Source organism: Engraulis encrasicolus, chromosome 22 (genome assembly GCF_034702125.1).
Source record: "Engraulis encrasicolus isolate BLACKSEA-1 chromosome 22, IST_EnEncr_1.0, whole genome shotgun sequence".
Lineage (NCBI taxonomy): Eukaryota > Metazoa > Chordata > Actinopteri > Clupeiformes > Engraulidae > Engraulis > Engraulis encrasicolus.
This window is the reverse complement of record NC_085878.1, coordinates 21,786,002-21,803,023: the sequence shown is the minus strand read 5'-3', so window position 1 is coordinate 21,803,023 and position 17,022 is coordinate 21,786,002. Positions and strand designations below refer to the sequence as shown.

Sequence of the window (17,022 nt, the reverse complement as noted above, 5' to 3'; positions counted from 1 at the left end):
GATAACACGTGACGCTCAGACCTAATGGCAGGTACATTGTGACGCAATACTGTATTTTCCATTCTCGCAGACAATGCTAAAAGTGGGCTTGCCTTGATCACCCAAGGGCCCAGTGCCGTTTTACAGTATACTGGAGGCCTATATACACTGCATATATATGGGTGCATATATGGGAGCATAGCCCTAGCCTATAGAATGTATGTTTGCATCCAACAGTTTCAACAATTCAAATGATGTGCATCAGCCTATTAAGAACCCACATACATTCTGGGGGACACTCCCATTTCAATGTTCTGATTTGACTATAAACAGATCAAGAGAAACAGAAAGGCAGGGATTTGTCACTATGTTACTTCGTTCAGTCTAATAAGCATTCGCCCTCCATTTGACCATGGTAAGCAAGGTGTTCATGTTTTTTTTATATAGAAGGAATTCCGGTCCGCTGGACCTGGGCCTAAACATTTAAAAAAAACAGAGTCCCGTGCAACCTCATGTTTCCTTCATCCTGTTTGTGAAGTTCTGTGTATGTATGTTTTTGAAGGTGAGAGATACAGAGAGGGGATGATAAGGTCACTTACTTTTTTCCATGATTATGAGACCTGATATGAGCCCAGATACAAGCCCTGACCAGTGAATCTCAATGTGGGAAAAACAATCATTACAATTTTCCAAGCAGAAACTGGACAGACCTAAACACGGACTTGGAATATTTGACAATTAATTGTCGGCCCATCTACCTCCCCAGAGACCGTTGTCCTGATAACAACAGTTTATATACCACCATACCATTACCACATCTAGCCCAGTCTGATTACCTGTCACTGCTTGCGGTTCCATCTTATATTCCACTAAGGAGGAGAAATTTCATCACCGCAAGAACTGTGAAAACATGGCCTGAGGGAGTCACTTAGCTACTGCAGGACTGTTAACAGCCCACAGCTGACCACACCATCGTCTTTGCAGTGGAGGAGCATGAGGTGAGGAATATACTGCGGGCCATCAACACAAGAAAGGCACCCAGGCCCGATGGCATCTGTGGGCGTGTGCTTAAAGACTGTGCAGACCAGCTGGCGGGGGTCTTTACAAAGATCTTCAACCAGTTCCTCTCCCAGTGCACTGTACCATCCTGTCTTAAGTCCTCCACCATAGTCCCCTTGCAGAAAAAGACCAACATCACCTGCCTCAATGGCTGTAGGCCAGTAGCACTCACTCCTGTGGTCATGAAGTGCTTTGAGAAACTGGTACGAAAGCACATCCTGTGCGTCATCCCCCCCACTTTTGACCCACACCAGTTTGCGTACAGGGAAAATAGGGCCACTGAGGATGCAGTAGCCACAGCTCTCCATGCTGCATTGTACCATCTGGAGCAGCAGGGGAGTTATGCTCGGCTGCTTTTCATCGACTTCAGCTCTGCCTTTAATACCAACCTCCCTAGGTGGACAAACTAGCAAGCATTGGCATACGACACTCCACCTGCCTTTGGATTAAGGACTTTTTAACAGGCCGCACCGAGCGAGTGTGCATAGGTCATCACACCTCCATGGACCTCAACCTCAGCACTGGCTCGCCGCAGGGATGTGCGTTAAGTCCTCTGCTGTACACACTGTACACACACGACTGCTCCGCTGCCTACACTAATAACACCATAGTGAAATTTGCTGATGACACCACAGTAGTTGGACTTATTTCTAATGGGGATGAGTCTTGGTGGGGTGGCGCAGAGAAAACAACTTGCTCCTGAACACAGCCAAGACCAAGGAGCTGGTGGTGGATTTCAGGAGGAAGAGGACTGCCATCCAGCCACTTGTGATTGAGGGTGTGTGCGTGGAGAGGGTGTCAGACTTCCGTTTCCTGGGAGTTAACATCAGGGAGGACCTGACCTGGGGTTTGAACACCACTGGGCTAGTGAAGAAGACACAACAAAGACTATATTTCCTAAGAATACTTAGGAAAAACAACATCTGTCAGAAGCTGCTTGTGTCCTTCTACCGCTGCTCAGTGGAGCATATTGACATATTGTCTTTGTGTGTGGTTCCCAGGCTGCACTGTGGCACAGAGGAAAGAGCTCCAGGGTGTCATAAAGGCAGCAGAGAACATCATTGGCTGCCCTCTTCCGTCTTTGGAGGGCCTTTACAGCACCAGCAGCCTAAAAAAGGCCAAGTGCATTCTGGGAGACAATTCACACCCAGGTCAAAATCTGTTTGAACTGCTACCATCTGGCAAGAAATAGGTCCATGAAAACCAGGAAAAACCGACTGAAAAACAGTTTCTACCCAGCGGCCATTACAGAACTTAATTATGCTTCAAAAGCATAGTTTTTATATACCATTCTTTTTATTCCATTTTTATTATTTATTTTATGTATTTTTGCTACAACAAGGAATGCTCAATTTCGCTCAATTTCATTGTACTCGTCACAATGACAAATAAAATATATTGTATATTGTATTGTATTACACCTTACAAGGGTTTAGCAAAGCAATATTTCACTAACACACACTACACTGTAGGTTGGATACCAAAGCTTAGACACCACACACACACACGCACACACACACAGTGACAAAGATTTCGGATGGTTGTTATTAGGGCCCGAGCACCGAAGGCGCGAGGCCCTATTGTTCTTGCTCGGATTATTATTATTATTATTATTTTTCTTTGTGCTCCACGTTCGGGCTGCTCATTTTGTCTGGGAAGCACTTGGTCACTCGCCCTTTTGCACGGTGATCGGAAATGGTTCCCGCTACTCAGAACCAGAAGCTCGGATCCGGATTGGCCCCGGGCACAGAATAGCGCCCCCTATCGCGTTGAAGTTTCTGGCTGATATATAGTTTGTCGTTGGGCCACGAAAAAAAATATGCATGTGTATCTCACTAAACCAAACCAATTTGCAATGCCAACCCATTAGCCACGCCCAACAGGAAGTGAGATAATTGGACTTTTTTCAAATTTACATATAATGGGACTTCAAACAATCCTCCTAAACCGTACATCGCCCTCTCTTTATATTCGTTGTACATGAGCTCAAGGCATTGACGATGACAAATTGCGAAGGAATTTTTGATATCTCGTAATTTGACAAGATGGCGGCTTAATGAATTTAGGCATCTAATTTTAAAACAGGAAGTTGGCCACCATTTCAGTTTGGAGTGTTTTCAAACGGTGCAAACTCACACATGTATGCATATAATGACTATTAACTTTTGTATATGCCTGAAATGGAGGCCACGCCCCCATATACGGTTAGGGGCGGGGCTAACATCTACTTCGAGCTACAGACTCGGGAGTTTTTTTAAGTTGTGTATCTCAATAAGGCGAGTAATAAAGTCCATACAACGATATGGCCACGCCCAACAGGAAGTGAGATATTTTGACTTTTTTGGCATTTTAAAACAGGAAGTTGGCCACCATTTCAGTTTGGAGTGTTTTGTAGCAGTGCAAACGCGCACATGTATGCACATAATGAATAAGCCTGAAATGTAGATAAGGTATAGCGCCACCATGTGGTAGGCAAAGGAACTGCAGGAAAAGTGTAATTCTTCAATATCTTGGGAACTGAACATCGTACATGCTCCATTTTTGTTTTAGGGGGTCATAGCAACACGCTAATCATGACAATGCTAATGCTAATTTTGAATGCTAATTCATGCTAATTAGTTTTTCTTCAATATCTCGTGAACCGAACGTCGTACAGACTCCATTTTTGTTTTAGGGGGTCATAGCAACATGCTAGGTGGCATGCCCCGGCCCTGCAACGTAGGTGCGAGGGCCCGTCATCGCCGCTTGCGGCTTTAATATTATAATTGCTGCTCTTGAGCCTGAAACAGAGAACTGTGTTATTCGGCCACTAGAGGGAAGCAAATATAAGGGCACAAAGCAGTATGCAGACGCTTGACTGTCAGATTGCTGCCTACCCACCTGAAGGGCCCAGACACACTGGCTTGAGAAGATGTGGGCAGTCAGAGCCAATGAGCAGCACGGGCTGACCTGCCGAGAACTCCTGGAGAGGCAGACCTCTGAGGTGAGTGTAGGTCTCCTGAAGGGCCTCCCTTAGGTATGACAGGTGAAGCTCTGGCGATTTGAATGCCTGCTCCATCAGGAACTGCTTCCTGGAGTGATCAGCAGGGGAAACAGAGAAGGAGGTGGATCTTACAGCGGTGGTGTAAACCAGGTTAAGTTAAGTGTAAATCATCTAAACTAAGAGCCTGGAAAATGAGGACTCCGGGCTCTTCTATTAGGTGATTTACCTCTTAACTTAACCTGGTTTACTCCTGAACCACCAGCTTCTTAGGGCGTATTCAGACCAGGAAAGTCCGATAGTTCACTTTGTTTGGTCCGAACCTAATTCTAAAAATTTGGTGCGGTTGGCTTTCAGACTGTGTACATTTCAGTAAGCGGACCAAAATCGACAAGAAAGCCACGCGCCCTGAGGTCGTTCAGCTATTGGTCAGAAACGACACGCGCAACAAGTTAAGGCTATGTCCAAATAGGCCTACAAGCATCCAAAGAGTTCAGCGGCATGTAAAATAAACGTTCACGGCATGTATGGCATAGCGCTCACACGAAATATAGCGCAGACTATCTGAAGCTCATGACATGAAGAGTCTTCCTGAAAGCCAATTGATCCCGCGAGTTGGGATAGCCACATTTTATCCCTGTTTCTTTCTTTCTTTCTTATAATGTCATATAGCGTGCGGGCGAGATTGCTGGCTGGTTTAGTCATCAATATTAGGATAACCACCTCCCTGCAATCAGTGTTTTACACTTGGGATGTCTGGGAACAACGCAAAACAGGCTCAATGTTCCACGCACCACGTCATTCTTTCCTCTCGAAAATAAACAGTGCGCTCCACTGTCATTTGGATACGTTTGTATTGGAATATTGGCTACCATTTGCAGCAATATTTCACGCACTCGATCAAGAAAAAAGTAACATGATGAGCACGGGCATAGCGTTTGGATCATACAAACTTGCCAACATGCCACCACAGCGGGTAAATTAATGAATTAAAGTAAGGTCGCCATATTCCGTCCACTTCACTGATCACTTCACTGAAAACGTGATAATATCACTATTTCAAATACTATTTAATTATGCTATCGTATATTTTTGGATAGCGGCAACTGTGTAGATGAGGTAATGAGCAATATTAGCTAACATTGGTAGCCCTTTCTATAGTAATTTGAAGATAACGTCCAGCATGTCTTAAATCTAGTTTCAGCACATTCGCCGGCGAAAGGCTCCCAATTCCGACGGCTTGATTTCAGGTCACGTCGGTATTTCCGTTAGGCCTAGGCCTACTGTTTATTATTCCTTCATGCCGTTTTGCTTATTTCATTCACACTTGTAGTCCTGGCTTTACCGATGCAGGAACTGTGATTAGTTTGGTCGTTACTGTGGAAACGGTTGAATAATTTTGGTCCTAAAGCGAAACAGGGAAGCGGCCAGGGCGAGTTTTTAGCCAGAATGTCGTCGTGAAATTAAAGTTCCATTCCAATGCTGTTTATGGCCGTTTGACTCGTTTTTAAATGTCATCACCGTTTCAAATTGTAAGCATACAAACTCCGTATCATGTCGATATCCATTCCTGACTTAAATAGTGGATACATAAGTAACTATCATCACTTATAAGTAGGCGGGCGGAATTGGGAGACGGGCAGAATTAGGCGACTTTGCTTTACCTTCGTTGTCTTTATCACAACTTCTTCAAGTAGCCTATATTCCACTAGCCTACATCCATCCAACGCACAGCTAGCAAGCCAGGGGGATAAGTGCCAACGTCGTAATTATTGCTATCATTATCAGAATCCATACTGTGCGGACTACAGTGTTTTCTTCCGTTTCTTCAGTAGATGCTTTTCGGATTTGCCCCAATCAACATTTAAAATGCTGTGATAGGTAAATTTTTTCTCTTTTTCCTTTCCTGTGCTCCACTGACAAGCCATCCTTGAAAAATATGAATGACCGTAGCCTACAATAATGTAGCCTACGCCCACGATTGCGATAGTTTAGGCTATTATTTCATTAATATTAGGCTAATATTGTTGCAAACAAACCACTCTGTCGAATTTACACCAAAGACATGGACATGACAAGTTGTGGAGTCGCTTTGTTTACACTCTGTTTCCCATGAATCTTGAAAAGCGACTGAAGCTCCCGAGGTACAAAAAAGCAAGAAGTCTGGGATTAGGTCCGGTCTGCTTTCACACCTCCAAAAGGTCCGCACCAGGGTTCGTTTGATCCGGACCGAGTCCGACCTTTCAGCTCGGTCTCGGTCCGCTTGTTTGGTCCGGACCAGGATTCGCTGGTTTGTATTCAGACCATCCCAAAAGGTCCGAACCTGGTCCGTTTGGTCCTTTGGTCCGGACCAAACGTGGTAGGTGTGAATACGCCCTTAGTATAGGCCCCTGGGCTGACGTTCTGTCCTAGTCCAGCCCTGGAAGTTTGACAAAATGTTGGGCAGTAGCAAAAAGAATGTTGAGGTCCATAATGGCATGTAGAATGATATCGTTCTCATGGACTAAAGCGGCTCACAACCCTTTAAAGTCTGAACAAAAACAGGCAGGGAAGGGAGGGGTTTTGGGAGGAAACTTATCTCCTCAGTTACTGACCTTTGGAATCAAGAGTTCTGCCTCCCAGAATGGGAGGAGGAATGTTTCAGTGAACTTCTGAGGACCTAGGCACAGCGACACATGTTGACTATTGGGTTAATGGTGTCTTGAAATGGGAAATGTCTGGGGAGGCCTTTCATGTTGTTAAAAGTGCTCTTCCTGTCTGCAAGGCAAGTCATAGCCAGGGGCATTGAAGTTGGGGGTGGGCGACTTTACAGTGCTATTAAAGAGCGTCAGGCAGGCTGTTTCTGCAAGCTATTAAAGGTTACAGTAAAGGCTCTCTCTCTCACCCCCTTCTCTCTCTCTCTCTCTCTCTCTCTCTCTCTCTCTCTCTCTCTCTCTCTCTCTCTCTCTCTCTCTCTCTCTCTCCTCTCTCTGTGTGTGTGTGTGTGTGTGTGTGTGTGTGTGTGTGTGTGTGTGTGTGTGTGTGTGTGTGTGTGTGTGTGTGAAATTGGGATTAAAATTGGGATTAGAATTGGGAGCGGGACATTAGGATTACTTTGAATTAATAAACTGGCAGGGATTCGGCATAGAGGTAGGCCTCCAGGTTGATAGCATCAGAATTCAACGGTAACACAATTTTATAGTAATATCGTCTTGGGGAGGTGTTATTATTTAGTAATAACACTGTAGTTTTGCCTTTAGAATCTTAAAGTAGTAATGGCTTCCTTTTGCTGAGAGAGAGAGAGAGAGAGAGAGAGAGAGAGAGAGAGAGAGAGAGAGAGAGAGAGAGAGAGAGAGAGAGAGAGAGAGAGAGAGAGAGAGAGAGAGAGAGAGAGAGAGAGAGAGATGCACACATACCTTAGCTGCCATCAAAGCAGAAGGCAACCCTATCAACTCTGCTACCATGATACCACTCTGGTCTAGAGAGAGAGAACTGTATCTGTCATGTCATGCCACATGTGTCCTTGACTGGCATGTGTCACTCTCCTATCATACAGTGTGCCAATGAATGCTGATGCTGTTTAATCAGATTACCCCCTTGCTGCCAGGAGGCTTTCCATGCTGAGGCTGACAAGTAGGCCTACAGGGATTTTATGCTGTGTGTGTGTGTGTGTGTGTGTGTGTGTGTGTGTGTGTGTGTGTGTGTGTGTGTGTGTGTGTGTGTGTGTGTGTGTGTGTGTGTGTGTGTGTGTGTGTGTGTGTGTGTGTGTGCATGTGTGTGTGGGTATGTACTTGCAATCCTTGTGTAGCTGATTACAAATATTTATTCCAGCTCATCTCTTATCTCTTAGAGAGAGAGAGAGAGAGAGAGAGAGAGAGAGAGAGAGAGAGAGAGAGAGAGAGAGTTTTAGTAATACACGTTGAAGGCAAAAGTTAGATAATGTTCTTATGCGCCTTTTGTTATGTAAATCCATTTGTGTGTGTGTGTGTGTGTGTGTGTGTGTGTGTGTGTGTGTGTGTGTGTGTGTGTGTGTGTGTGTGTGTGTGTGTGTGTGTGTGTGTGTGTGTGTGTGTGTGTGTTTGGGGGGGGGGGTCGGACAACATTGTGCTACTTATAATATTACTGGACTTTGTTGGGCTATTGCTGTAAGACCTCCAGTTGTTAATAATACTGGGATAATACATTGACATAACATTGCCATATTCATTTAAGCACCCTGTATCAGCATCATTCATGCACTGACAAGAGAGAAAGCGAGAGAAAGACACAAAGAGAGAGAGAGAGAGAGAGAGAGAGAGAGAGAGAGAGAGAGAGAGAGAGAGAGAGAGAGAGAGAGAGAGAGAGAGAGACAGAGACAGAGAGAGAGAGAGAGAGAGAGAGAGAACATGTCTGTTATGTAATGTGCTTTGGATATGTCACTGTTCTTTGGCAATAATGTTATTGTGACTTTCATACCAGTAATGCAGAATGAATGTTGAATGGAACTGAATTGAATGGAACTGCACTGAGAATAGAGAGACACAAAGAGAGAGAGAGAGAGAGAGAGAGAGAGAGAGAGAGAGAGAGAGAGAGAGAGAGAGAGAGAGAGAGAGAGAGAGAGAGAGAGAGAGAGAGAGAGAGAGAGTTGCCTGCAGGGAAGTCATACATCTGCAGTCAATTAAGCATGTTGTAAAGTCTGAGTTCATTCACATTTGGCTACTTTGTGTGTGTGTGTGTGTGTGTGTGTGTGTGTGTGTGTGTGTGTGTGTGTGTGTGTGTGTGTGTGTGTGTGTGTGTGTGTGTGTGTGTGTGTGTGTGTGTGTGTGTGTGTGAGACAACATGTTTGAGGAAGGAATATAGGTCAGTGCAATGCTACTGAGCCATGTTTTCCACTTCAGCTCTCTCTCAAAGAAACACAATTGCGCCCGCGCGGACAGACAGCGAGGGAGTGAGACAGAATGACTGAGAAATGCAGTATCCATTCTGACTTAATGGTTAGTTTCCTCAGTGAGAGTGGGTTCCTGTGTTTTGGCGGCACATGTGTGTTTTGGGGGATGATACAAATTTGAGCGAGCCCCTTTACGGTCAGGTGGCACGTGCCGTATATCTCCCGGCGACGCCCGAGTAGCCTATCATCACGTGATGATGTGGCGCCGGTGACGGATCCGTTCCCATCGCGGCGGTTTGAAAGGTTTCCTATTGCGTCCTCGGTGGGCGGAGATACGAATGCGCTCCGTTACAGAATTATGTAGATTTTCATCTTTTTAGCGCTTGTTGGCAGGGCATCGCGTTTCAATGGGATAAATCAGCTGTATTGGAAGTCATTCGTCTGTGGATTAACATCAACGACGCACGCACGCAGGCAATAGCCACTGCACACGGACGGAGGTGAACTCGCAAGGCAGGGCAGTTGGATGAGACTGAAGCAGAGTGGACTGACGTGCATCTGGTGATCGCGAGGCGCAGGGCCTGGAAGAGGGGCGCGCATCCTGACCCGGTAATGCAATTAACGCGAACATGTTGCGAAAATGCAAACGATACATGAATACAGTTGCTTCTATTCTCCGAGTGCATGCATAGGAATGGTGGCGTTGTGCTGTAACATGGACACTTAGCATATGTGTTGCTTCTTGCCAATGAGTTTGACAGCCAAATACACTATTGGATTTGCAGTCTCGCACGCATCGTTGTAAACCGACCGACATGTTCGCCAAATTATATGGTATCCGCGCGGCATTAGGTAAACTTGATGGTGCGTTACTTGATGACTGATGTAGTGCCGTTTTGTCGAACACGTATGAATTGTGTTCAAATTGATGTTTGCTTCTGTACCGATTGCTTCCCATCACGGGGACACGTTTGTCATCAGAAGCTCAGGCTGTAGGCATTCTCGATGCCACGAACCGACAGTTTTGGTTTCCGGTGTGGCATGCACATGCTACGGCGCTTGATCAGCGTTGTCTATCGGTCTGTCAGTGTCCGTGTAGGCCTACTGTATGCGAGGGTGTGGCTGGAGACTTCACTTTGCGTCTACCCACCCATCGCGCTCTCTATCTCTCTCTCTCTCTCTCTCTCTCTCTCTCTCTCTCTCTCTCTCTCTCTCTCTCTCTCTGTCTCTCTCTCTCACACACACACACACACACACACACACACACACACACACACACACACACACACACACACACACACACACACACACACACACACACACACACACACACACACACAGATATGAGTGAAAGTTAATGTTGTGTCTGTCCAGGGGAAAGAGAGGGAAAGAGTCGCTATGTAGAGTGCCTCTTCTATAATTATTTTTTTTGCTGTGAATACATGCTCTTACAGCACACGATCATAACACTGTGCTTGGAAGAACCCCCCCCCACACACACACACACACACACAACACACACAACACACCTCAGCATGGATTCACACTAAAGTAACTGGCTGCAAGCTATTGACTATAGCAGTGTAACACTGTAACACACAGGGCCGGATTAAGATGGCCTGGGGCCCCTAGGCTACAGGTAGCTGTGGGGCCCCCCGGAAGGAACATTTTGTGACAAATTTACATAGACCGTGCCATAATTACGAGCAAGGAATGAATGATAACTTGTCAACCAACTGTAATATTGCATCCTATCACAATTCTGCAATTATTCACTTTTGGCCAATCAGGGCCACCCTGTCAGGTGGGGGCCCCCAGGCTGCAGCCATATCTAGTCTGTGCATTAATCCGGCCCTGGTAACACACATTTTGGCTTCCTTGTGTCTGTGCGTTCTGTGAGATACCTGCCTCAACCATTCAGCATTCAGCATCTCTCTCTCTCTAGCTCTCTGTCTGTCTCTGTCTCTGTCTCTGTCTCTGTCTCTGTCTCTGTCTCTCTCTCTGTCTCTCTCTCTCTCTCTCTCTCTCTCTCTCTCTCTCTCTCTCTCTCTCTATCTCTCTCTGTCTGTCTCTCTCTCTCCCTCTGTTTGCATATCAGGTTGCCCTACACGTCTCAGGTTAAAAAGGAGATAAAGTTTTAAAGACACACATGTGAACAGAATAGGCTGTGTGTGTGTGTGTGTGTGTGTGTGTGTGTGTGTGTGTGTGTGTGTGTGTGTGTGTGTGTGTGTGTGTGTGTGTGTGTGTGTGTGTGTGTGTGTGTGTGTGTGTGAGAGAGAGAGAGAGAGAGTATGTGTGTGTGCACATGCATGTGTGCGTGTGTGTGTGTGTGCGTGTGTGTGCACATACACCTTTAAGTTAGAATGACATTGTGGGAATAATTTTACAACTCTCTCATGCACACGATGCACACGCACACACACACACACACACCCACACACAGCCTGACTGCACTGCGTGCCATGCTGACTGTGGCGTTGTTATAGTGGCTTATGAAACCTTTGTTAGTATAAGCTGCTTTTTTTCTGGGCTTAGTCGACATTTCCATTTTGCCCAAAGCTGCCCCGCTGTCTGCCTGTTGCAGGAGTGCTACTGGACGTGTACAGCATGTGTGCCTATGCGTGAATGCCTGCCTCTATGCCTGCCAAATGTGTGTTTTGAGTACTTGAGTACTAGGGTTAAGCAGTGTAACCTATTTACGTAGCTTACTTAAAGTATTTAGTCATTAGCACAGTCATTTGTACCATCACACACTCGCACGCACACACACACACACACACACACACACACACACACACACACACACACACACACACACACACACACACACACACACACACACACACACACACACACACACACACACATATATACTAACTGCATCAAATATAGTTTATTTAGCACAGCATAAAGCCATTTCTGTAGGCGATGACACGTAGTGAAATAAAATGGTTTGTGCGAAAGAGTGTGCATACGAAGGGGCAAGCAGTGAAGTTAGTGAAGCTTTTCCACTGTAAATGCCTGGGCTTGGTGTGTTTGCAGTGAGTTTGGTTGTGTGTGTTCCACACTCACAGTCTTCCAATAAAGTTCCTTAACACACATCTGGGAGCCAAATGTGTGTGTGTGTGTGTGTGTGTGTGTGTGTGTGTGTGTGTGTGTGTGTGTGTGTGTGTGTGTGTGTGTGTGTGTGTGTGTGTGTGTGTGTGTGTGTGTGTGTGTGTGTGTGTGTGTGTGTGTGTGTGTGTGTGTGTTGTTGGGCAATTATGGCGTTTTCTAAGGTCAGAATTATTACCTCATTAGCAAGGGTGTGTCCACTTCCACTGCCCTGGAACAAAAGTGTGTCTGTCTCCTGTGTTTGCCCACAGGATCATACGACAGGGGCACTGCCTTGTAATTCTGTATTTACATTCAATTGACAGGTCTTCTGACTCGTGTCTGTGTGTGTGTGTGTGTGTGTGTGTGTGTGTGTGTGTGTGTGTGTGTGTGTGTGTGTGTGTGTGTGTGTGTGTGTGTGTGTTTTCATGTGTGTGTGTGCACTGTGTGCGTTTGTGTGTGTCTGCAGGTCAAAGGTTAGGCCACTGCGAATGATGAAGACAACGACGATGCTTAGTTTGGTTTACATAGAAACGGAAAATTCTGGGTGAGGAGGAAGTGTGAATATCTGTTGGTGGGGCCAAGCGGCGGAAGGGTGGGGCCATGGCTGCTACCACGCCGACCAATGCCCTGCCCTCCAAGAAGAGTCGCGCCAAGCCGGAGGCGGAGTCTCTTCAAGCGTCCAATGAGGAGCTCAAGAGCAAACTGAGTGACACTCAGAATGAGCTGCAGCAGGAGAAAGCAAAGGTACATGGGCCTTCACCTGAACCCTCTCATACTTCTACACCTCCACCCACCAATCTCTCTCCCTCTCCCTCCTGTGTGTGTGTGTGTGTGTGTGTGTGTGTGTGTGTGTGTGTGTGTGTGTGTGTGTGTGTGTGTGTGTGTGTGTGTGTGTTTGTGTGTGTGTGTGTGTGTGTGATGGTGTATGTTGGCATGATCTTTTATGGAGGCACTTTGCCTATGCCACAAGGCTCTACTCTGACCTTCGACCTCTGAATGAAGGTTTGCTGTGTTCTGTGGACAGAGGAAGATGCTATCTTTGTTTTCCATGTAAAGGGCCATTCTCCTCAGTGATATTACCTCTCAGCTAATCCATTGCCAATTTCCATACTGATCCTTTCCAGTTTGTCCTGGGTGGCACTTGTTACTTCTGTCCATAAATGAGGCATGTTTGTCTGTCTGTCTGTCTGTCTGTCTGTCTGTCTGTCTGTCTGTCTGTCTGTCTGTCTGTCTGTCTGTCTGTCTCTCTCACTACTAGCCCATGACTGTCATATTGCTAGCCCACAACTACCCACAAGGAATATATGTGTGGTTTTTTTTAAATGTTTTTTGGGAGGCTTTTTGAATTTATTATTGACAGGACAGTGAAGGAAAGACAAGAAATGAGCTTGGAGAGAGAAATAGGGAGGGGTCGGCAAATGACCCAGGCCGGAATTGAACCTGGGTGGCCTGCATAGTGCCCACCGTTACAGTCACGGTAGTGCCATATGTGTGTTTTTTTGTAGCAGCGGTTGCTGTGCTACTCTCTAGGAGCTTTCAGCCTGTGTGTCTTTTCCAGTTACATAAGGGAGATTACGTGTTTGTCCCAATTTTAATACTTATTCATGCACTGATTCAACCGTGTGATGTCATAATAGAACTTTGCCAGAGGTCTGAGCCGGCACACATTGCCGGGCCAATCAGCATGTGGCTTGTGTTCAGAAAAGCAAGGCTAACTTGACATCATCCAGCACAAAACAGCACAGATGGTCTCCCGCTCCTCATTCTGTTTTCTGCTTCCTCTCTGGTAAAACAGCTAGTGTGCTCTGCAATCACAGTTCAATACATCACTGACACAAGTAACATCAAACATTTATGATTTGCACTGCACACTTGGTCTGGCAAAAGTCTCCCTCCACATCTTACACACAGAGAAATGGTATTAGTTACGACTCTGTACCTAAGCTTGCCGCACAGGGAGGACCTTATTGTGGAACAATACCTTCTAAGGTTCAATATGGTCTTATGAAGGATCTTTTTGGTATCCTTTTACCTGGAAAAAGGGATTTTAGTTCCCACACGTATAGTTTTGCACCTCACAGATCACTTACCTGGACCCGCCCTTTCTACCGTAAGTGTGATACAACACATATTGTGAACTTGGTAGTGGGAGTCAGCCAGGCAAACAGATCACCACATTGTATCTTAGAAGGTGCATTAGATTAACACATTGGGTGCCAGCCGTTTTCAAATCATACAACCCAACAGTGGCAGAGTATTTTCAGCATTTGGGTGTTTTTTTCAATTCTATGCCTATGTGAAGTGAAGTGAAAGTGAAAGCCCTAATGTCAAACTCCAACTCCCATTGTCATTGTGACACAGCACTGAGCACACAAGTGTACACTGCACACTGCACACAACGAAATTGCCTGTATGCCTCACCCGTGCAAGGGGGCAGCCCCCAATGGCGCCTCAAGGGAGCAGTACGGCGAGACGTTAACATGCCCAGGGTACCTCAGTCATGGACGAGCATGGCAACACCACTCCATAAAAAAGACAGAATTGATGCATCATTGAACGTCAGGATCCGAAATGACACGCTTAAGCATCTTTGGCATCAAGTGAGTTAAAAAGTAGGCACATAGTTACATAATTGCTCTGCAAAAAAAAGTTCTGCCACATGCTTAGGTACAGAGTACGGTACACCTTCAGCTTCTCTATGTGCATGCATATGAAAGTGAAAGCCCATTGGGAAACTCAAACTCCCATTGTCATTGTGACACAGCACTCCACAGCACACAAGTGAACACTGCACACTGCACACAACGAAATTGCATGTATGCCTCACCCGTGCAAGCTGTGCAATGCTCACTGCCAGAGGAGGACCTGGGCAAAGTGCAGGTGTGCCTGTTATTTCTGTCTCTGAAACAAGCACTTGGGTACAGCAGAGTTCCAGACTCAAATCCCAGCAGAGTCTGTGTCAGATGTAGTCTAGACCTACTCTGGAATCAGCTGTTATTTTGGGGCATCATATTCAGAATTGTCCTAGTATAGCCTTCTATAGAACAGCCTTCTCAGCTTTTACTTATTTCATTGTGTGTGTGTGTGTGTGTGTGTGTGTGTGTGTGTGTGTGTGTGTGTGTGTGTGTGTGTGTGTGTGTGTGTGTGTGTGTGTGTGTGTGTGTGTGTGTGTGTGTGTGTGTGTGTGTGTGTGTGTGTGTGTGCGTGTGCGTGTGCGTGTGCGTGGGCTCGTGTGTGTGCATGTCTGTGTCTGTCGTATGTTGTTGGAAACTCTGTGTGTGTGTGTGTGTGTGTGTGTCTGTCTGTCTGTCTGTTACTGTGTGTATCTGTGTGTATCTGTTGTAGTGTGGTGATTCATTGGAAGGGTTTGCTTAATGACTCACAGATTGGGAAAAATCTGGAGGTTTTCTATTGATGTTGAGCATTAAATCTTTATAAGCTTGAGAAACTTGTTCTGCTGCCTCACGATACCAAACCAAAACCACACCGTCAATTTATTCATTGTCTCTTAAACAGCCTGCAAATCTTCAAATGTACGTATACTTCTCTTCTCTTCTCTTCTCTTCTCTTCTCTTCTCTTCTCTTCTCTTCTCTTCTCTTCTCTTCTCTTCTCTTCTCTTCTCTTCTCTTCTCTTCCCTTTTCTTATCTTCTCTTCTCTTTTCTTTTCTTTTCTTTTCTTCTCTTCCCCTCTCCTCATCTCGTATTCTCTTCTCTTCTCGTATATTCCTCTGTTCTGTTCTTCTTTTTTCCTCCCCTCCCCTCTTCTTTTCTCTTCTCTTTTCTTCTCTTCTCTTCTCTTCTCCCCTCTTCTCTTCTCTTCTCTTCTCTTCTCTTCTCTTCTCTTCTCTTCTCTTCTCTTCTCTTCTCTTCTCTTCTCTTCTCTTCTCTTCCCTGTTGCGTGTTGTGTAGATGTGTAAGTTGCGTGAGCGCATGCAGGAGTTGCGTTCGCAGCGGGAGTGTGAGCAGCACAAGCACTCGGTGGCCATGACGGAGCTGCGCGTCAAGCTGCACGAGGAGCGACAGCGCGAGGTGGCCGGCGTGCGAGAGGCGTTGGCACGGCAACACGAGACAGAGCTGGCCCGGCTGGCACGGGTGCGAGAGGCGGAGCAGCAGCGGCTACATGCACAGCTCAACGCCCTCAGGGAAGGGGGAGGAGTTAGCAGTGAGGTAAACATACATACATATACATGGGTTTCCCGTTTGTAAACAATCCCTGGCTGTGCGACCCTGGCTGCGCACTGTTCAACCTCTGATTGTTGGAAACTGCTATCCCTCAAAAAATGCGCTCACATGGTTGGGTGCATAGCATCTTGCCCCTCCTCACGTCGCGAATGTTTGTAAACGGAAAACCTATCTATACCGGTATACACTTATCGGCCAATTTATTTAGGTTGCCTACATCTTGCTAGTACTGGGTTGGACCCTGTTGGGCCTTCAGAACTGCTTTAACTGCCTGCAACAATATTCAGGTCAATTGGAACTAAGGGGCCCAAAAAGTGCCAAGAGAATGTCCCCCACAACATTACATCACCAGCCTGAAACGTCAATACAAAGCAGGATGTGAGATGTTTTCATGTTGTTGACGCCAAATTCTGACCCTACCATCTGTGTCGCAACAGAGTGTCGGAACAGAAATTGAGACTCAACAGACCAGGCAACATTTTCCAGTCTTCTTTTGTCCAATTGTGGTGAGCCTGTGCAAATTGTAGCCTCAGTTTCCTGTTCGAAGCTGACAGGAATTGCACCCAGTGGGGTCTTCTGCTGCTGTTTCTCACCTGCCTCAAGGTTCGCTGTGTTGCACGTTCAGAGATACTCCTCTGCATACCTTGATGTAACGAATAGTTATTCGAGTTAATAGTGCATTTCTATCTCCTCCAACCAGTCTTGCCATTATCCTCTGACCTCTGGCAACAACAAGGCATTTTCGCCCACAGAACTGCCACTCACTGGATTAGTTCTGTTTTTTTTGGACCATTCTTTGTAAATCCTAGAGATGTTTAAGCGTGAATATCCAAGCAGATCAACAGTTTCTGAAATTCTCAGACCAGCCCGTCTGGCACC

The 17,022-nt window shown here is 46.0% G+C and overlaps 1 protein-coding gene across 1 annotated transcript in view; it reads left to right on the top strand.

Moving 5' to 3' along the window:
* Positions 1–8,944: 8,944 nt before the first annotated feature.
* The window catches only part of jakmip1 (janus kinase and microtubule interacting protein 1), a 34,666-nt gene continuing 26,588 nt past the window's right edge, over positions 8,945–17,022 (top strand). The window contains exons 1-3 of the mRNA XM_063189138.1: positions 8,945–9,473; positions 12,427–12,704; positions 15,871–16,128. Of these exons, the coding sequence (XP_063045208.1) occupies positions 12,561–12,704; positions 15,871–16,128 (402 nt within the window). The 5' untranslated portion in view covers positions 8,945–9,473; positions 12,427–12,560. The remainder of the gene's footprint in view (positions 9,474–12,426; positions 12,705–15,870; positions 16,129–17,022) is intronic.